Source organism: Sus scrofa, chromosome 7, assembly GCF_000003025.6.
Source record: "Sus scrofa isolate TJ Tabasco breed Duroc chromosome 7, Sscrofa11.1, whole genome shotgun sequence".
In the NCBI taxonomy this organism is placed as follows: Eukaryota; Metazoa; Chordata; class Mammalia; order Artiodactyla; family Suidae; genus Sus; species Sus scrofa.
Window position 1 is genome coordinate 46,881,029 of NC_010449.5, and position 22,918 is coordinate 46,903,946.

General features: G+C 44.3%; 1 protein-coding gene across 2 annotated transcripts in view; it reads right to left on the minus strand.

Annotated features, from left to right (window-relative positions):
* The window catches only part of ELOVL5 (ELOVL fatty acid elongase 5), a 72,178-nt gene that overhangs the window by 20,261 nt on the left and 28,999 nt on the right, over positions 1–22,918 (minus strand). The window contains exons 2-4 of one of the 2 annotated variants that reach the window (XM_021098832.1): positions 9,404–9,505; positions 6,063–6,128; positions 1,491–1,678 (exon numbers count right to left, since the gene is read on the minus strand). In XM_021098832.1, coding sequence (XP_020954491.1) covers positions 1,491–1,678; positions 6,063–6,120 — 246 coding nt within the window. In that variant the 5' untranslated portion in view covers positions 6,121–6,128; positions 9,404–9,505. The remainder of the gene's footprint in view (positions 1–1,490; positions 1,679–6,062; positions 6,129–9,403; positions 9,506–22,918) is intronic. The other variant, XM_021098831.1, reaches the window with a different exon arrangement.

The following is a 22,918-nucleotide window of genomic DNA, read 5'->3' on the forward strand; positions in this document are numbered from 1 at the left end:
GTTTGGGAAACATATAAAGCATCTACTTAAGTTCTACAAGGTATAATCGTCATAAATGCTTTTTCTCTAGAATATTGCCATGTGTAATAATAAACTCTACATCCTTCCTAAGGAAACAGCTCTATCATCTATCAATTACAAGAAAGCAGATGGTTCTCTGTGACACCTGATGGCTTGCTGCAGTTTTGTCCCTGGAAATGAGCACAGCGAGGGGCCCACTCCTGTGCGGCCCCCGCCTCTGGGCCTGTAAACTCCACCTCGGAGGCTAATTAAACTGCCTTCGCTCTGGAATAGGACAGAAAAGAAGCAAAAAAGGCGTTGTAAGCATTTCACAGAATGTCAAGCACAAAAGCAGTGATGGGAGCATTTAGCACCCTGTCATAAATCTTTACCTTGGTTTAGGAAAATACACATGGGGGAACCAGACCCAGATCTGCCCCCCCCCGCCCCCCCTCCCCCACCACAGCGCCTATGACAGTCAGACACAGTGCCTCCCGCTGCTCCTGCATCACACCATCACACACACACACACAGGGATCCCTGCACAGCCAGAGGCCAAGGAGGAATTCACTCTAAGATCTGTACTGACTTCTCCCCTCTTTTTCAGTACTCCTTGGAGAATTAAAGCCACATGGAAGGTTAAAAAGGAGCACTAAAAAGTGTTTGTTTTACATAAGGCTTAATTCTCCACCCCAGAGATTCGGCTGCAGTTTTGTGTTATAACCTGAAGGGAGTAGTTTTGCCCCTAAAACGTACACAAACTGTACTTAGCACAGATGGAGCTTTCCTTCCCTTCTAACTTTAAAGGCTAAATGACTAGACTATCAAAACAGGTGAGACCTATGTGTTGATTCCAACGTGTCTTTCACTCTTACTTAAGCCGTGGAGATCATCAAATTTGCTTTTCAACATCCCTATTATATAGACAAAAAAAATAATCTGGCCTCTTACGCAGGCCATTCAAACCCTTAAAGCAGACCTCACTATCTACTCTTCTAAGCTTTAAAAAAATAACCTGTCAAATCTTCAAGCTGTTTACAGTGACAAGATCAGGACAGAGACGCTGATTTATCACAAACACAGCAAATGCAAGCCCTGCCCACTTTCTCTCTCTACCTCCAAACAGAAAACAGGCATTTATTAAATGCTTAGTAATACGATGCTCACAGATGTGTTTTTCATGTTCTGTTCATTTTCCACTCTGTATTTTGCTTGCAAGAGAGTATTTCTGAAATACTTATTTTAATTCTAAGTGTAATACAAAACATAAATAACAAAAGAATCAATAGCAAAGCCTGCTATGTTAGATATTCCAGGAGGCGTATTTGTACAAATAACTCTGGCATTTTGAAAAATCGATTCTAGAACATCCTCGCAACGCATTACTGTACCTGCCCTCCCTGTTCTCTCCCCGCATGCACTTAGAGACACAATTCAGGATGGCGGCATGTCCATTTAAGTGAGACGAGACCGGGCTGCCCCTCACCTACCTCATAGAACATATAGAGAGAAAGCAGTGTGAGTCCAAGGTTATACACAACCAAAATCCCCCGGCAAGAGAATGGCTGCCTATTCTTCATATATTTTGGTCCCAGCCACACAATTAGCAAGTATAGGATGGAGCAGACCAAAGTAGGGATGTAATTGTCCAGAAGAAACCATCCTTTTACTCTGAGATCTGGAAAAGAAGAAAAGAAAAACATTTAGTGATTGATAAAGCAGATACAAAAATAACCACGATGTTTTTCAAACATTAGAAATTTTCTCTAACCACACTTTTCCAGTCATCACCTACTACAGTTGTTCTTCAGGTAACAGAAAAGCGACTAGAAGAGGAAGTGAGTCTTTAATATACAGCCTGCAAAGTGACACTGTCATTCATGTTCTGAATAACGACGTGGAAATTTTTCATGGGTTTTGCTAAGAAAAATACTTAAAAAAAAAAACCTTTCTAAAGTCTCTTAAAGAAAACAAAGAGAAAGCTCAAATCTCCATTAACATGACTGATGAACTAGGCTTGCTGAATGACGCAAGGGACAACGAAACCCTAGCAATGCAGTCTTGGGGCTCCAAAGTCCTCCATTTCAGCCACGTGTCAGCAAATTTGCCCATGTATGTGGACTCAGGAAATGTGCCACTCAGCCAGCTCTGTGATCGCAGCAGTGTCTGCTAGGAGTGCTGTGGTCAACAGCAGAGGGGACGATGACTTTTTTTTTTTTTTAAAGTGAGGGTAAAGAGGCAATGACCAGATAAGTGACTGTTTAAGAGAAGATCGACACTGATTCCAGGAAATTACTGGTGGAGGAGGAACCTCCCCTTTTCTAGAAAGGACGGGAAAGGAAAAGGAAAACTCATTCCAAGTAGCTACCTTGGCAATCTGACAGCCCTCTCCTGGATGGGAGCAAACTCGCTGGCACTCAGATCCCCCAGGTGTCATCTGTCCCCTGAGAGAGTCCATCCTCTAGCTGACTCTGCAACATAGTCCCCCCTGCATCCTGCTACGGTGAGCCCCACACCTGTTGCCCTCCATCTATCCACCCTCCAAGGCCCAGGGGGAGCTCAGAGGACAGGTCAGTTTCACCTCCTCTATTGTCTAAGCAGCAGCAGCTAAGTGAGGACAGTCCTGGCCCCTTCTTTGACCTGACCAGGACATCTTGCTACTCTCTCCAATGCTTTCCTTTGACTTTGTAGGACAAGTAGAGGTTAAGTAGAGCATTTGTCCACTTGGGGAACCGCTGTCAGCCTCCTTTCCTGCAGACCCTCTAAGTTCCCCCAGTGCTTCTTTCTTCTCTTGGCTTCAGAGGGAGATATCTCCACCCTCTCTCCACCAGTGATGCCAGGATGGGGTGTTGGAGGGGGTTACTGTTTGGTCCGTGGAACTGTGCTTCTAAGAGGCCTTCGAGGAGTTCCCATCGTGGCTCAGTGGTTAACAAATCCGGCTAGGAACCATGAGGTTGCTGGTTCGATCCCTGGCCTTGTTCAGTGGGTTAAGGATCCGGCGTTGCTGTGGCTGTGGTGTAGGCCAGCAGCTACAGCTCGGATTAGACCCCTAGCCTGGGAACCTCCATATGCCATGCATACGGCCCTAGAAATGACAAAAAGACAAAAAAAAAAAAAAAAAAAAAAAAAGAGGCCTTCGAGGAAGAGGCTGCTCCAGCAAACTTAACAAGGGGATTTTTTTTTTTTTTTTTTTGTCTTTTTGCTATTTCTTTGGGCCGCTCCCGCGGCATATGGAGGTTCCCAGGCTAGGGGTCAAATCGGAGCTGCAGCCACCGGCCTACGCCAGAGCCACAGCAACGCAGGATCCGAGCCACGTCTGTAACCTACACCACAGCTCACGGCAACGCCGGATCGTCAACCCACTGAGCAAGGGCAGGGACCGAACCCGCAGCCTCATGGTTCCTAGTCAGATTCGTTAACCACTGCGCCACGACGGGAACTCCCACAAGGGGATTCTTAACACTCTTTGTTTTCAGCTCTGGGCCTTAAGCTGTCAATTCTGGGAAAATAAGTTCCTACTCAGAACTAACATCAGACTGTCACATAAGTTTGTGTGCATCTACATATCACCAGCACCATAAGTGCACACACAAAAACCACTCATTTTTTAAGTTAAAGCTGTCTGTTCCTTGCTTTTTTAATTTTATAACTGGAGTTCCTGTTGTGGCTCAGTGGTGACGAACCCGACCAGAATCCATGAGGATGCGGGCTCCATCTCTGGCCTTACTCAGTGCGTTAAGGATCCCATGTTGCCATGAGCTGCAGCACAGGTCGCAAATGCAGCTCAGATCCCTTGTTGCTGTGGCTGTGGTGTAGGCTGGCAGCTACAGCTCCCACTGGACCGCCAGCCTGGGAACTTCCATATGCCACAGGTGTGGCCCTAAAAAGACCAAAAAAAAAAAAAAAGGCACCAACAGTGTCTCAAGATACATAACGCATGCATTCATCTCAGTGGATAGCAAAAGTGGTCTCATGGCTATGTCAAAGTTAGACTGACAGACAGGAGCCAAAAGACATGAGAAAAAAATCAAATAATATTCTAAGCACACACAATATTAATAATGAGATAGAAGGAAATATCTTTAAAAAATAAATAAAGAGGTGTTCCCATCGTGGCGCAGTGCAAACGAATCCAACTAGGAACCATGAGGTTGGGGATTCGATCCCTGGCCTCGCTCAGTGGGTTAAGGATCCGGTGTTGCCAGGAACTGTGGTATAGGGTGTGGTATAGGCTGGCAGCTGTAGCTCTGATTTGATTCCGAGCCTGGGAACCTCCACATGCCGTGCATGAGGCCCTAAAAAGCAAAAATAAATAAATAAATTAATTAATTAATTTTATAATAGCTCTTTATATTTCCATATCACCAAGCATCCAAGTACTTCCTGGGTGGTTGGCCCAGGCAGTAAATCCTTAGGGCTTGAGGCAACAGCAGAGCTCTAACCCCCTCCCTGCCTGGTGACTGGTTCAGACACGGGCAGGTGGAGGGACCATGGCCACTGGGCTCTGAGGAGACGATAGTTTCTGAAGGGCTCTGGGGAAGTTTCCTCATCCTTAAAACCATGCAAATGATCAGATTTCTTCCTCATCTTCTGGAAATGCAACCTGGAGCTGCAGCAGCCACAAAAAGTGGGAGACCCACCCTGAGGACGGAGTTGCAATATACTGAGGATGAAAGGTAGGAAGTGGTAAAACCGATGGGCCGTGGCTAACATCATAAAGCCCGTGAAATAACTCAGAGCTCGTAATCTAAGTTAATATTTTTTATTTGTATTTCAGTCTTTTTTTTTTTTTTGTCTTTTTAGGGCCACGCCCTTTGCATATAGAGGTTCCCAGGCTAGGGATCAAATTGGAGCTGTAGCCACTGGCCACAGCCACAGCCATGCCAGATCCATCCATGTCTGCGACCTATGCCATAGCTCACGGCATTGCCAGATCCTGAACCCACTGAGCAAGGCTAGGGATCGAACCTGTATCCTCACGGATTTGTTAACCACTGAGCCGCGACAGGAACTCCTATTTCATAAAGCTGGATTTTTTTGGGTCCCATAAAGCTGAAAGAAGGCATTGTCCCAACACAAACACAGGCAGATGGACCTAGCTTGTTCCTTCCCATGGGCTATACACTTACTCAATCTAGAATTCAACTTGTCCCCTTCCGATGGACATCTAGGTTATTTCCAGTTTTGACAAGCAATGCTGGTAGGGAATATCCTACATACATCTTTACTGCGTCAAAGAGCATGTGCATTTTAATTTCAACACAAAACACAACTGCCCTCCAGAGAGATTTCCCCAAGTTAGGTCCTTTCTCCACATCTTCACCATCATCACAGACGGTACCAGCCTTACTTCATCTCTGCCGTACTAACAGATGAAGTTCCTTTTGTTTTCTTTTGTATTTTAAAAACCATGAGCAAAACTGAGAATCTTTTCATGCATTTCAAAGCCTCTTGTTGTCTTCCTGTGTCTCTCTGTGAACCTAAAAAGTTCCTTCTTTACAGGTAAGACATTGTAGATGATATGAAAAGAAGGTGTGCTATGGAGCTGACTTACTTCCTGAAAGATAATAAAAAACCAGGAGGATAAGACCTGAGCTCAGGGGTGTATGCCCACCCACTGATGGGACACAACATCAAAGGACATAAGCAAGCCCTTCGAAATGTGAAAGGGGCAGAGTTTTAAACTCCTACTGCAAGGGTGCATTTTGCAAATCAGTTTCAGCTGAAGATGCATAAGAATTGAGGAAAACACAGTACCAAGAGCAATAAAATCCATGGCATTCTCAGGCTACAAGCTTCACAGCATAATCTGAGCTCTAGAGGCAGTCAGCAGAGGGTCACAGCATCTCTGTCTCTGCTCTGGCAGCCAGGGGATCCTGCACCAGTTCACCTCAGAGGATTCCAAGTCCCTGGTATCCAGGACAAAGGGTTACTCTAATAGTGGAAAATGCTGATATTTTCTAGAACGTCTTCATGTAACATTTACAAGTGCCTAGAACAAGGGGCCGGGGCGGGGGGGGGGGGGGGGGGGGTAAGGTAAGCAAGACCCAAAACCACCTTACCTCGGGGGCCAAGCCATGCCCGGAAATAGGTACTAAGTGATGCATCGAAGTGTTCCATCTTAAGACCTATTAAGAAAAAGAGACATTGATTAATCTCCACTCAAAATGCTTTTTATATAGCATCTTCTCCAAAATGACAAGAACACATTCTTTTCAAAGAACATGCTCTGGACAAGGTTAAGTTCTTTATGTTAAAACAACTTTTTTTAAAGCTCACAAAAGTAACTTAGGTGCTAGTTCTAATTCGAAAATCAGAAGGAAAGACACAACCCCGTGAATTCACTTTCTAAATGAAGCGCAAGTTTTCTGTGCTCCTTTTCTCAGGCGCATGTCAACTCTTGTCTGTGAAGCTGAAATCTCAGCGGGAAGAAGGATGAAACCGGATGGGAAAGGGGGCAGAAGAAGGAGAGCCCATCCAGGCAGACAGGACAGCCACAGGGAGAAGGCGGCTCCTCTGCGGGGTGCTTTTATTAAGTACTGTCTTCAAGTACTTCATGTCCACAGTAAAAATTCACTTAAGATGAAAAGAGGTGGTGAGAAAACCCCCTCACTTTGCTCCAACACAATCCCTCAGCCCCACTGTTATGAGAAGCTACTGGTACCATTTCTTGGGTATATTTCCTGGGATTTCTCTCTTTGGAGCACAAAAGAAAATCACCGTCAAAAGGGTATTTCTACAATGTGGGTTGCAACCCATTAATAGATGATCAAGTCAACTTTGCACTAAAAATAACAAACAGACCCTAAGAATCACTTATTGATAAATACTGTCATGAATCTTTGGTGTCAGTGTATCATTTATGAGTATGATGCACTCAGCTATGATGTAAAATACATTCGTAACTGTGGTGACTGCAGGAAGAAAAAAAGCTAGAAAAACACTACTATACTGAGTAGGGTATTTATTACCAGATTTCCAACGACAACGTGGCAACAGTCTCCTACCAGCAGTTACAGACCTGCCCCCATACCTAAGATTTTAGAACTCCTTACTTTCCCCCCATTTAAGACTCACCTTTGCAGGGTAGCTAAGTTTTTCATCTGCCTATTGACTAGGTTTTCTATAAAGTTAGTAAGCATATGTTTAACTTTCTTGGTCATTACTCCTGGAAATAACTACAAATATTTTACCTTCCAAGGGCAAAGGCAAAGTTGGTTTCAGCTGGGTAGTTAATCATTTAACATAACATCTCTTCCTTGGCCTGACACAGTGAAGCATCTGTGTCCTCTGGCTAATTTCACGGATAAAACTACTTTAGCCACGAAATTACCTAATGGATTCTAGTAGTTACAACTGAGTCAGTCCAGCCTGGCTGTGAGAGAGATAGGTGGAACCACCGACACCTTTAAAGCAGCAGCTACCAGAGTTCTGTCCCCATACCTATCCTGCCTTGGGGGGTGGGGTGGGGGGAGGGAAAGACTTGGGAGGTGAAAGGCTCCCTCAGCCTGGGGCTGGAAATAAGAAGCCAGCAGCTCCCACACCCCCAAGTGCCAACAATCAGACACACAAACATGGCACTAGTTCACTTCTGAAATTCAAAAATTAAACAGCATTTTACCATAATGTATTCATTCCTAAGACCATTCTGGTCCTGAGCCATTTCTTTCCCCAGAGTGAACCTCTTCAGGGGACAGAAATTCTAGAAAATCTTGAAGGAAATTGGCTGAGCTTTACATCTCCTGAATGAAAAAAAGAGTCCATTCTTAGATGTGAAATGCATGTACTAAAGGTTATTAGAAGTCTTGCAGTTAAAAAATAATTTACCCACATCTAATTATTTTTTCATCACCTATTGAAAATCACCAAGAAACCGAAAGTTCTGGAAGACAACGAACATGTTCCTATAAAATCTCAACCACCCTAATACAATCTAACTTTGAGAGGGATGGATGGAAGGCTACTACAGCTGACCCCAAATGACACAAGGGGTGGGGCACCCATGCTGCACACAGGTGAGAATGTGCGTGTAACTCAGTCCTCCAAACCCGAAGTCCCTTTGTACTCTCAGATCCAACCACCGGCATGTCGAGTGGTGCTGGGGTGTGGACTATCAAAAAACATTCACATATAAGTGGACCTGTGCAATTCAAACCCACATTGTTCAAGGGTCAACTGAACCTGGAGAGCACAGAGCTGCCTGCACCTCAATCAAAAGCAAATGAAAGAGTTCCTGTTGTGGCTCAGCCTGATCAGCATCCATGAGGATGTGTGTTTGATTCCTGGCCTTTCTCAGTGGGTTAAGGATCTGATGTTGCTGTGAGCTGTAGAGTAGGTTGCAGATGTGGCTCGGATCCCTCATTGCTATGGCTGTGGTATAGGCCAGCAGCTACAGTTCTGATTAGACTCCCAGGCCAGGAACTTCCATATGCGGCAGGTGCTGCCCTAAAAAGCTTAAAAACAAACAAACAAACAAACAAAAAAAAAACAAAGCACAAATGAAGACAGGAATCAAGGAGGAACAAGGTAAACACCACAATTACCAGATTGATTTACTGATGACAAGCTGCTCACTAGGGACATACTGACCTTCCCCCAGAGACATTTTAAATCTAGATCCTGCTATTACTTGATGCATACATAGCTCACTGATGGGTCGAGTTAAACATAAAGTCATCAACTATTAAGCTAGGGGCTGAGAGCAGGCAGAAGAGCATAACAGGTTGGTAGTGGTTAACCAATGCTGGGCTCTGCATTAGACGATCTGGGCTAGAAATCCATTTTTTCCCACTTACTAGGAATATGACTTTGGACAGGTTATTTAACATCCTACCTGTAACATCGTGGGGGGATAACAAAGTAACTGCCTCTTAGGCTGTTAGGAAGAACAAATGCTTTAACACTAGTCCTAATAAGGTCCTTTGAGCAGGGCCTGGCACACAGCAAGCCCTCCACTAGAGCTTTCCTGCTGTATGTGGGCTGCACATTCCACTCCTCAGTGGACGCCATCAGCCACCCATGTGCCTCGCCCACTAAATGCCACCCGTGAGCCCACAACCTTCTCTGCACATCCTAACTCTCCCCAGGGGACAGAGGCAGAAGGTGGGGGAGAGGATTTGTCAGTGGGAGGCATTACCTCAGCACCAAAGTCAAGGCCGAAATGTACCAATTAAATACCTACTGTGTACAAAGGCTCACCTAATAGGGATAAACACAAGGAGCTCGCCTGGAGGCCTGGAACAGACTAGATGTTCATAATTGGGGAGAAGGCAGGTGCTGAACACCAAAACCAACCCACTTTGCAAAAAGAGCAGGTGCTGGAATGATGCATTTACATGTGACTATCAGGCTGTAAAAGTCCTAGCAAAGAACAGTGTTCTGCACTCTAAACATCAGGACACACCTGCTCAAAGCAGGAAGGGCGTCATTCCTGCAGAATGGAGCTGGAGGGAGGACATCAGAGGACTTGGAAAAAAACCGAGGCTCAGGAACGGGTGTAAATGACCTATGGCACAAAGACGACAACAATGACACCAGGGCAACAGAAAAGCAGCCTGGCTCAACACAAGGTAGAACTGCAGGCCAAGAGTACTGAATTCAGCACCAGCTCCCAAAAGTGACTGTGGAACGTGGGCTATGGAGATCCTGTTGAGCCTGCTACAGGCCACCTGTCCTGAATGATCCAGATCCGACCCCGTCCTGGGCCCCACGGGAGGTGGCAACCCCAGGGCATGCCTTCTCCGCAAAAGCACATGCATGGGTAGCTTCTGCCAAAAAAGGCACATCTGTTCTCAGACTGCATTTCTTCTCAGCTTGAGAATTCCTCTTTTAGCCTTCCAGAACATCTCACAACCAAACTTAGGAACAGGTGAAACAGAGCTACCAAAATATGCTCTGAAAGAATCTACACAGAAAATCACAAGAACTCTAATTTTCAGACAGAGTTACTCATTATAACCTAAACATAATGCTGAAAAAACATGGGACACGGGTCCCCGACCAGGAGAGTCCTGGTCTGGATGTGGTCACATTCGCTGCTTTCCCCAAACTCTCCCCCGTCTGTGCCCACGACTGGACGTGTCCCACACCCTCCTCAGGCAGGGCTGTCTGTTTTTACACAGGTTGCCAAAGCTTCTCCACCAAAGGTCTGTGCAGCTGGCCACACACCCTGACACCACAGATTCATCTCTCATCCGGGCCACATGCTTACCAAGTACCTGCCGTGTGCTAGGCACGGAGGCACAAAGGCTCGGATGGGTGCAGTAGACAGGAAAATTCCAGGCTGGGGCAGGAAGAGGCACACATAAAACATGTTAGGTAAAGCAACTGTTTGAAAGGAAGAGTAAAGCAGGGTAAAGGGGATGGGATCATAGAGCAGGAATTTACTTTGGAAAATGCAGTTGGGGAAGGCGACCGGGGAAGGGGACCACAGAGCAGAGGGACAGGGACCTCATTGCAGTGCAGGGGCTGGCTGCAGGTAGTGGCCCAGGGCCTGGGATGCTCTGGCCATCCACTCTGGAGCTCCAGAGCCACTGGCTGACTGTCCTCCTCTGCCCACTTGCCGGGTCCACAGAAATCAATCCCCCTAGCACAGGAGCACATGGCCCAGCAGGCTAGGCAGGGGACCCAGGAGGTGGCGGCCTCTCCAGCTTCCTGGCTGCTGCATACAACAGGATAAACGGTCTCAGCAAGTGCACTCCTCTTGCTGGGCTGACCTGCCCAGTGGGGTGGACTGGGCACTGGCTGAGCAGCCAGGGGCCATGTTGTCCTCTTTTGTACTTTTCTAAAGGAACAGAGCCCTGCAAAGCCCTTGACGCTCTGCCTGGTGATCTGGGATCATGGAACGGCATGACTCACTTTGCAAGAGCTGTCTGACCACACAGCCAGGTCTGCAGCCTGCCTGACTGCAGTGGCTCCCCATCTTCCAAGCTGCACGTGGGCAGGGACGTCACTTCTTAATAGCCCAAGTCACCCTCGGGAACACAGCTGCTCTGAACAACTGTACCAGCAGGGACCAAGCCCAGGCATTGGGCTCACACAAGAGGAGCTTTGGTCCTGAGTGCAGCCAAAGAATAAGGCATTCTTTGATGTGACGACAGGAAGGGAGATGGCCAGCACTTCCTAGGAGGCAGATTATACTGACATCAAGGAGCATCACTTCCTTGCCCTCCTTAACCAGGAGTCTCTGGCACCCATCAACTGATGGGGCTTCCCAGAATTACAGGTCATGCTGCGCAGTAATCAGATCCATTAAAGAAAATTCCAAACCCAACAGCAGCCAAAAATCTTCACTAGTTCAAGGGCCACACACAAGAAAGGACGACAATGAAAACAGGCTAAGAGTAGAAAAAGAGGCAGGTAAGCTAGAACAGATTTTGAAGAATTCCTTTTATACGTATGTACGTTTTACAAAAGACTCGCAGGTGAAAGTCACTTCCCGCTATGAAACTTTGGAGTATTTTTGGTAACTATCCAACTGTGTTACAATTGTGCCTCATTCTAAGTACCTAACTAAGAAATTCTTAACTGGAGCTGGTCGTTCTCTATCAATTATATTAAAAGAGAATGTCCAAGTGGGAGTTCCCTGGTTGCTGAGTGGCTAAAGGATTTGGTGTTGTCACTGCAATGCTGCAGGTTCGATCCCTAGCCTGGGAACTTCGGTGTGCTGTGGATGCGGCAAAATAAATAAATAAATTAATTAATAATAATAATAATAATAATAAAACGATTATTTCTATGGCCTGGGGCACATTCCTGGTACACTTACTAAGCATTTTAAGATTGAGGTGAGCCTCACGTCTAAATTCAAGAGAAAGCCCCAAATTTGCAAACCTGGAAATACTGAGCAAACAGGACACAAAAGGGCAAAACCCAACCCCCCGATGAGAGAGCTCCACTCCAGTGGACAGTCCACCTGTCCTGAGTCAGCTCTGCCCAGGAGCAGCATGTCCAGGTGAAACATCTGAGGGAGGTCAGGCAAGCGCTTAGGCTCACTGTGATCTAGGATCACACACAGCTTGCTGGAGGTTTGAAAAAGACATTGAAATAAGCTTTAGGCAAGCCAGTCTCCCTCCTCCCTTTCTGCTGGGCTCCCGAGGGACAACAAACTGTGAGTGACTAGTGGGGTGTGTGTGTGTGGCCAAAATGGAAGGTGGCTAGGGCCAAGGAGAAACTGCAGGGTAAGCTGCTCCCACCACAGTTCTCAAGATGAAGTGATCAGTCTTGATAAGGATGCAAACACTAGTCACCTTGGCCATTTATATCTGAAGCAGGAGAAAGTCAGAGAGCTGCTGAGCAAACATACTGGGTTTTTCAGGCAAATCCGTTTTTAAAGATACCAAGATTTCCATTTTTATTTATTTATTATTATTATTTTTGGTCCTTTTGTTTTAGGGCTGCACCCACGGCATACGGAGGTTCCCAGGCCACGGAGCTATAGCCACTGGCCTACACCACAGCCACAGCAACATGGGATCCGAGCCGCGTCTGCAACCTACAGCACAGCTCATAGCAACGCTGTATCCTTAACCCACTGAGCAAGGCCAGGGATCAAACCCCTCATCCTCACGGATACTAGTCAGATTCATTAACCACTGAGCCACAATGGGAACTCCTAAAGATACCAAGATTTTAAAAAATGAGTATAGCAAAGGAAGTTAATTCCCTAAACCCACAACCAGGCTATTTGCTGACTCTAAAGCTTATTTAGCAGGAAGATCTTCAGAGTCAAGCTCTAGCTTTTCTTGCTGCCAAGGCAATGGCAGCAGGGAGCAATCAGCGTGTTTTCCTGTGAAAAATCAGTCAAGTCACACTGCTTTTGGTTTAAGAACGTGTCCATAGCAGACGTTTACCTACTGGTCGCTTCCTCATCACATCCTATTGCATTTATTTAGAATTGTCACAGTTCTTCTAAAACTGAGTCAATTAAGCTGAGCTTTCACCTCCCAAGGAAATCTCCCTCCACTTTCCACCATCTCCTTAACAGTCAACTCGTGTCAAGCAGTCACGGGAACATTCTTCAGGTCGGCTGCCAGTGACAGAAAACAGTAAAGAGTGCTTTAATGTGGTAGTCACAACACCGTTTCTTGAGTTTAAAAAGGTTTTTCTTGGTTAGAGAAAATCAGCTCTAGGATGAGAGGAGGAAAATAACCACACTGCTCAGAAATGTTCAAAGATCAAACACTGCCATAAAGACCTGAAGGGAAAGACATCTAAGTACTAACATGCGTCCAGATATGAAAGCAAATTGACAGGAGAATCCCTCTAGAATGATGGCATTTAAATAAAAGGTAGCTCCAGATTAAAACCTGGCTCAGAAGTGATTATCTGCCCCATGGAGAGTGGTCCCCACATTCTGACAACCCAGGAGTCTAGGCTTATTCCTGTTCCCCAAGAAGATGCCCTGTGTTCTAACCTGTGTTCTAAGAGAACAGCCAACTTGGCCAACCCTCGTTAATACCCTGACGAAGCCATTTTCTCCTACCAGACAACCTGTATGTGAGAAAGGCTTCAGACCAGTCACTGCAAAGCCAGGGCACCAATGGGCACCGCCTGCTGCAGGCAAGGGCTGCGGTGAAAGATGTAACGGACAGCTGGGGTGGGGGTGGGGGTGGGGGGTGACTGTAAATACTGCAACATTCTGATTTTACCTTGTACAAAAAAAAATAAGATCAGACAGGTGGAAAGGGAAGTCCCCCCGCCCCCCCCCTCCGCCGGCTCCTTGGCTGCCACCAGTTAACTGAAAAGCACTATTCTAACCAGTGTCTGAAGAAGACATTCTCTTCTAAAGAGGTGGAAAGTCACCCAGTGGCTCTGTTCTTCAATGATCATCTGGGGTCTTTCCTCCCCGTTCTGTCTTTGCCCTTTCTCCAAGGCCCAGCTTAGGAGGCAGAGACTCCCCTGGCCTCTGGTAGCTTCTAGGTGAATTCTTACAGCTGAGGAACAAAATGCAGCACCAAAGTCCTCCCCTTCGTCCTTGCAGGGGGACACAAAGGCCCCACACACCAATCTACTTACCCAACAAGCATCTGGAGGACTCACAGTGGACAGTGACTCTTGGATGACTTAATTCTCATTGAAAATAGAAGAACAATTCCAGTGACATTTGACATGGGTTGAGGCACACTGGCATTTGGAAGAAGATAATGTTAATCTAGACACAGGATGCCCCTTGCTGGTGGGTGGAAGCCCAATGGCTGCAGATAGTAGCTTTGCTGATAGCAACTCACTAATCCCCACAAGGCTATGATGAGACAAGGCACAAGATCCCAGTGCCAGGATCAGACCATCCTGTGACTGATTTTACTGCCGTGCTCCCGGGGATGCTGAGAATGACTGCCCTTCACACTACCAGTCATCGGAAAAGCAGATGATTCACTAAGTTGACAAGCTCCTACCATGTGCTAGCTAAGCAGTGTACTGCTCATTAGGAAAATGACAGCGACAGACAGAGGGCACCCTGACCTCCTGAAACTTAAAGTCATAAGCAGTGTGTGCAAAGACTGCTGTGGGTCAATGACCTGCAGGGAGCGGTGGTCAGGAGCACAGACTGCAGCCTGACAGCCACAGTTCCAACTCCTGCTCCATCACTTACTAGCTGTGTGACCTTAGCTTCCTCACCTGTAGAAGAAGGGTGATGATAGTGCCTCCCCCACAGGATTATTAAATGAGTTAACAATATATGTAAAATATTTAGAATTGTGCATGCACACAACAGATGCAACATACTTGTATTACTGTCATCATTACAGAGACCTTTGGCACTGACCAATTTCACATTCAAAGCTCATGAGTTTTACAAAAGTCATAGACTGGCATTCCCTGCAAAGTCCATGGGCAATGAAATCTTCCCACATCCATACCTTACAGCTCTGTTATTCTCTATTTTGAATGAAGTATGTGGTACTTGTGAATCTGGGGGCTTTTTGAGAGTCTCTAGATGAATTCTCTGCACTGTTAAGGGGATACTGGCCACTGACCTCTGAGTGGAAGAAAAGATCAGGAGTTCCTTTCGTGGCCCAGTAGTTAACGAATCCGACTAGGAACCATGAGGTTGCGGATTCGATCCCTGGCCTTGCTGAGTGGTTTAAGGATCCAGCATTGCCGTGAGCTGTGGTGTAGGTCGCAGATGCAGCTCGGATCCTGCCTTGATGTGGCTGTGGCGTAGGCTGGCAGCTACAGCTCCGATTAAACCCCTAGCCTGGGAACCTCCGTATGCCGCAGGCGCGGCCCTAAAAAGACAAAAAAAGAGAAAAGATCAGTGTTCATACCATCCTCAGAACAGAGCAGCAGTCAGTCTATATCTGCATGGCTTTTGTACTCTTAGCAATTAGCATACAATAGATGTCCAATGAATTCATTCATTTACTAAACTGCAGAGGTGGCCAAGGTGTCAAAGGTCACAAAGCCTCGGTGGAGCCAAAGTTTGAACCAGGTCTCCTAAAATGCCCCATACGGCTTTTCAAGGGGCATCTACACATGATTATTGTAATGAGGGTGATGACAATATATATTGGTGGCTTTGAGTTCACATAACCTTATCCATGAGAATAAGATGCAGAATTAATTTTAAATAAAACTATCAGGTTAAAAACCAAAACCAAGACTGGTTATATTCACATGGAATATTACTCACCCATAAAAGGGAATGAAACATTGCCATGTGCAGCAACACGGATAGACCTAGAAATTTTCATGCTAAGTTAAGTAAGTCCAAACAGAGAAAAGACAAATAACATGTACTATCATCACATATATGTAGAATCTAAAAAAAAAATACAAATGAACTTATTTACAAAATAGAAACAGACTCAAAAATATAGAAAACAAACTTATGATTACCAAAGGGGAAAAGGGGAACGGGAGAGGGACAGATTAGGACTATGGGATTAAAAGATACTACTACACATAAAATAGACAGGCAACAAGGATTCACTAACACAGGGAACAATATTCACTATCTTGTAATAACCTATAACAGAAAATAATAAAAAAAAATATGTGCATACATACAAAACTGAATCGCTTTGTTGTATACCTGAAACTAATATAATATTGTAAATTAACTATACTTCGATTTTTAAAAAACCAACTGTATTTATTACCTATGATGCTTGGTAACAGAGACCTTAGAAATCTCCACAATTAAGACCTATTTGGGAAGTCAGTGGAAAAAGGGGGGGCCATTCTTCTTGGCCTCATTTTCATATGCTCATCATCATTCCCACTATATCTGAATCAGTGATAAAATTACAGGCTTATTTTTTCGCTGTTGTGATTATCAGTACACTGTAATTATGTGCTCATTTGTTCACAATCCCCATTAAACTCCAAGCTCTTTAAGGGGAGAACCTCTAATGTTCCCATCTGTAGCTTCAGAGCCTGGATCTGTGCCTGCCAGACTGCTGATTACTTGCTGAAACCATGAATAAGTGAAGGAATCAATGAATGAATGTCTTCATGCCTTTCAGAGTTTCATTCACATCGACGAGTTCTCCAATCCATCCACATCTCAGATTAACCTAAAAGCTACAGAAAAAAGATTTCAGGGACCTGCCTCTAGAAAATGACTCTCAGTAGTCAAGAGGCTGAGAAATTTGATTTTTTGGGAAATGTTCCTTAGGTAATGTTAATGAGCAGCCTCCTTTGAAAACCACTGCTTTTGGACTCTAATGAAATCTGCTACAGGCAGTATCCATATATTGTATCACAATGACAGGGTCTAGACTAGGACAGTGGTCAAGGACAAAATGTTTTTCATTCGTACAAATTCAGTTACAATTCCCTGTTTGCTCAAACTCCACTAGCTGGTGGGCAGGGGAATGGTCTCTTAAGCTGAAACAAAGCCCCATTAAGTTAGGGATCAGTCCTAGCATGTAAAACATGGTGTTACATAGTACACATAACAAACAGCCATCATGCACTAAGTACATAAGCCCTTTGCCCACTCTGGAACATTGTTACATAAATACCCCCAACTGTAGCAGGGACCTCTTCACCTGTCAGCACTTCCCCTGGCCAGGCGTCAGTGGTGGGCAGGTCTATAAAGCTTGGTGGAGGGCAGGACTATCTGCTCCCTGTAACCCCCAGCAGCCATTCCAACACTGAAGGGATTTAGGAACCACGTGCCTGGTCATATTGAGCTCGGGTGGTGTGGGTACCACTGAGTGGCTGCTGCCCCCTAACTCAGGACACATGCTTGACCACAGCCAACTGCACATACTGCTCAGATGGAGGCAAGTGGGGATGTGGGAAGATCCCAGACACTGGCCAAGAGCTTCATCCCCTGGATTAGAGGATCAGGGTCTTCACGTAAATTTGACATCTGTGGAAGGCAGCCTCTAAGATGGACCCAACCACCCTCTCCTGAACTGAACCAGGGTTGTGTGTGTGGCCAGCCGAACAAAGCAAAGAGGGTGGCATGTCACTTCTAGGATTAGGTCATACAAGACACTGTGACTTTCACTGTGGTCTGTGTATTTCTCTGAGCACTAGCTGGAGGGGATGCCAGCTGCCCTGCCACAAGCCATCCCCCGGGGAGGCTGAGGCAGAAAGAAACCGAGGCCTCTGCCAAGAACCTGCTGGTGACTGCAGGCACGGCCACCTCATCACAGATGCTGAGCCAAAGCCACTCAGCTAAGCCTCTCTGGGCCTCCTATCTGTCACTCAGACTCTGTGGCATAATAAACGTTTGCTGTTTTAAGCTGCTGAATAAGGCAGGCATCTGTTACTTAGCAGTAGACTAAATTAACAGGTCAGTGGAGTTAGAGGGGTTTCTTCAAGGCCAACTCACCTTTCCCTTGCTGGCTTTCCTTCTGGTTACTACACTCAACCAAGGCACCAGATAGAAGTATGGCCCTAAAAACTAAACACACCTCGCCCTGATTTAATTGGAACTGGGCAGGAAATGAAAAGGATTTATTATCTAAAATACAGAACTTGGTTATGAAAAGAATAGAACAATTCCATTACTAGCCTGAACAGGCAGGGATCCAACATTTATTATCTATTACATACCTAGATTTTCAAAGACTCAATAAGGAATTATCCCTATTTTCTAAATGAGGAAACTAAGGTTCAGAGATTTTAAGTAACTTGGTCAAGCAATAAACAGGTCTGTTTTGTTATCTGCAGGTTTACATGACTTGGGGTGGCAAAGTGTACAGGAACTTGGTTTCCTAGGATTCAAAATCAGGTGGAAAAAAAATTAGGTCCCAGGTACACTGTGAAGAGTTACCCTACTACGTCCAAACCTTGTACTCTTTGCCAACCATCACACATTTTTAATGACGACTTTTCAAGAGTACCTTTTAAAATCCCCCCAAAATTAAATACCTAGGAATAAACCTGACTAAGGAGGTGTAAGACTTACATGCTGAGAACTATAAAACATTACTCAAGGAAATTAAAGGGGATTCAAAGAAATGGAAAGATATTCCATGCTCCTGGGTTGGAAAAAAATAAATATTGTCAAAATGGCCATGCCCAAAAGCAATCACAGATTCAATGCAATCCCTGTCAAATTACCCATGACATTTTCTATATAACTAGAACAAATAATCCAAAAATTTATATGGAACCATAAAAGACACCCAGAATTGCCAAAGCAATCCTGCGAAACAAAAACCAAAACTCTCCCAGACTTCAGACAATATCATAAAGCCACAGTAATCAAGACAGTGTGGTACTTGTACAAAAACAGACATACAGACCAATGGAACAGAAAAAAGAACCCAGAAATAAACCCAGACACCTATGGTCAATCAATTTTTGACAAAAGAGGCAAGAATATCAAATGGGAAAAAGACAGTCTCTTTTGCAAATGGTGCTGGGAAAACTGGACAGCTGCATGTAAATCAAGGAAACTGGAACACATCCTCACACCATGCACAAAATGGCTTAAAAACTTAAACATAAGTCAAGACACCATAAAACTCCTGGAAGAGAACATAGCCAAAACATTCTGACATCAACCTTACAAATGTTTTCTTAGGTCAGTCTCTCAGGCAACAGAAATAGAAACAAAAATAAACCAATGGGACCTAATCAAACTTACAAGCTTTTGCATAGCAAAGGAAACCATAAAAAAAAAAAAAATGACAACCTACAGAATGGGAGAAAATAGTTTCAAATGATGTAACTGACAAGGGCTTAATCTCTAAACTATACACCCAACTTACACAACTCAACAACAAAAAACCAACAACCCAACTGAAAAAAGGGTAGGAGACCTGAATAGACATTTCTCCAAAGACGATCTATAGATGGCCAACAGGAGCATGAAAAAATGCTTCACATCACTAATTATTAGAGAAATGCAAATCAAAACTACAATGAGGTACACCTCACACCAGTCAGAATGGCCATTGTTAACAGGTCAACAAATAACAAATGCTGGAGAGGATGTGGAGAAAAGGGAACCCTCCTTCACCTTCACCATTGGAGGGAATATAAATTGGTGCAACCACTATGGTAAACAGTATGGAGGTTCCTCAGAAAACTAAATATAGAACTACCATATGACCCAGCAATCCCACTCTTGGGCATATATCTGGACAAAACTTTCAATCAAAAAGACACATGCACCTCTATGTCCACTGCAGCACTATTCACCATAACCAAGACATGGAAACAACCTAAATGTCCATCAACAGATGAAGAGATTAAGAGGTGGTGTATATACACAATGGAATAATCAAAAAGAAAAAAACAATGCATTTGCAGTAACATGGATAGGAACTAGAAACTCTCATACTAAGTGAAGTCAGAAAGAGAAAGACAAATACCATATGATAATCGCTTATATATGGACTCCAATATACAGCACAAATAAACCTATCTACAGAAAAGAAACAAACTCTTGGACTTGGAGAACAGACTTGTGGTTGCTGAGGGGAAAGGGGAGGGAGTGGGATGGCCTGGGAATCTGGGGTTAATAGATGCAAACTATTGCCTTTGGAATGGTTAAGCAATGAGATCCTGCTATATAGCACAGGGAACTATATCTAGTCACTTGTGATGGAACATGATGGAGGATAATGTAAGAAAAAGAGTGTATATGTATATTATGACTGGGTTAATTTGCTGTAGAAATTGACAGAACCCTGTAAATCAACTATAATAGAAAAAAATTAAAATCTTAAGAAAAAACAAAAGTACATTTTAAAGCAATGATTTGGGCAGCTTATAATTTGCAGTGAGTTCTGAAATGTCACCTATGAAAATGAAAACCACAGTCTTTCTAGTCTTATCTCACAATATCCATGAAAGACTAGGGGTTTTTTGTTTCTTTTTTTCTGTCAAAGAATGACACAACTGCTCTTATGATACAGGCTAGCAAGGAAAATTTTCAGCCTAATTTCTGCAATAGATTCATGAAGGATGGGTAAGCAAATCCCCTTCCCACTCCCCAAGCCTCCTGGGTCCTGGAATAACCCAAGTCAGGTGCTCTGGAACAAGGCACAGGGAGGTCACAATCTCCTCTTTCTCTTCAGAAGCTTAGCGACAGCCTGAAGACACCGGAGGAACCAAACATTAGTAGTGCCTGAGGGGGTTCCATACCTAGGAGGTCAGGTGGCCACCTATCAGTAAGGCAGCACTGATCCAACAGCTCTGCTCCTTGATCTTTCAGAGTCATACAGGAGTTCCCACTGTGGCTCAGCGGGAACCAACCTGATCAGTATCCATGAGGACTCGGGTTTGATCCCTGGCCATGCTCAGTCGGTTAAGGATCCAGCCGTGAACTGTGGTATAGGTGGCAGAGGTGGCTCAGATCTGGCATTGCTATGACTGCAATGTAGGCCAGCAGCTGCAGCTCCTATTTGACCTCTAGCCTGGGAACTTCCGTATGCCACGGGTGCAGCTCTAAAAAGACCAAAAAAAAAAAAAAAAAAAAAAAGGAGAGCCATATAGGACAACTATAACCACTGACAGACACTAACAGTTGCCACTAAGGATATGGAGAAACTGGAACACTCATACGGTGCTGGTGGGGTTGTCAAGCAGTACATCTGCTGTGGAAAATTGTTTGGCAGGTCCTAAAACAGGGAAATGCAGAGCAACCATATGACCTGACAATTCTACTCCCAGGTATTTGCCCAGAAGAAATGAAGACATGTGCACGTAAAAACCTGCACACAAGATATTCACAGCAGCATTATTTACAACAAAATAATTTACTTACAAAATATTTACTTACAAAAAAAGGGGGGGAGGACAACCCAAAAGCCCACCAACTAATGAAGAAGTAAAAGGTGAATACATACAGCCAAACAATGGAATGTTTTTCAACCATAAAAAGGAATGAAGTATTGATTCAGGCTACAACACAGATGAACATGATAGGTCACGTATTATACGATTCCATTTTGTAAGAAATGTCCAGAATAGGCAAATCTATAAAGATAGAAAGTACATTAGCGGCTGCCAGGGGCTGGGAAAGGGAGGATGGGAAGTAATTGCTGATGTGTATGGGGTTTTTGAGGTAGTGAAAATGCTCTGGAATTAGATGCACTTAAAAAAATTAAAAATAAACTTGAAAAACGAGAGATACTTAAAAAAAAAAAAAACTTTGCCTACTCAAGCTCAAGCTCACTTGTAGAAATCTTTATACTAAGGAAATAAAAACAGATGGGCATTAAGATTGTCATCAGTGATACAGGAGCAGAAAAATGGAGAGGTGGAAGCTTTAAATACCATCTAAAGGTAACTTGCTAAATAAATTACGGCACAGTATACAATTAAAGAGTGTGCCATCATTAAGACAGTTACTGGGCATTTATTTATTCCAGAGAAATAAAGACGTAACATTCACACTAAAAAACCTGTATGTCAATGCTTACAGCACCAAAAAACCTGTAATAGCCCCAAACTGGAAACAACCAAGATGTTCTTCAGCAGGTGAATGATTAAACCAGCTGTGGCACATCCACACCCTGGAATCTACCTCAGCAAACTTCTGATACATGTAACAACCTGGATGGACCTCTTGAGACTTAAGCTGAGTGGAAAAAAAGCCATGCCATTTATATAACACTTTTGAAACGACAAAAATTACAGAGATGGAGAAAAGATTAGTGGTTGCCAGGGGTCAGAGATGGTGAGAAGACAGGAAGGAAGCAGATGCGGCTATAAATGCACAACATGTGCTGATAGAAACATCCTGTATCTTCTAAACAATGTCAGAACCTGGCTGTGGTACCCAAAATACAGCTCTGTACCACACTAGCAAGTAGGAGGGGAGGAGGATTGGGTATACTCTGATCTGGATACTTGGGATCTGGATTCTCTGTGTTGTTTCCTATAACTGGTTATGAATCTGGAATTACCACAAAATAACAAGTTACATTTTCTTTTAAAAGGCCACAAAAGTGAGTAAAACAAATTAATACACAAGGCTAAGTCTCCGATTTTTTAAAAATTCAAACACAACCCCCCCGACCCCGCTATCTTCCACTGACAAACAATTGTGACTTTTTGGCATTTGTAACTGTAAAAGAAAGTTCCTGTTGGAAAGGCATGGTGTGAACTAGGACCTCATTCATGACAGCTTAACCCTTCACCTAAATGCTGGAGTTTTCATGATTTTAATTTTCCCGCTGTCTAATTTGGCTTCCCAGCAAACACTTATTTACTCAGGCCTCTCAGGAGAGGGGGACACTGATCAGCCTAATGTTCTGACTCACTTCAAGGCCAGTTTTCAGAGGGCAAGAAAATCACTAAATATATCAAAGAAAATCTTCCTGAATAAAACTGAATCTTTGATGAGGTGGGGGCATTCTATGACCCTAAAGTATTTCGGAGTCAGAATTATGAATGCGAAGTCCCATTTTACAGAACCGTGGATGAGCAGGCATAGATGACGGGGATAAATCTGGACATCTCTTATTCCTTTTGGTGTAAATAAGAAGTTCCTGCACTC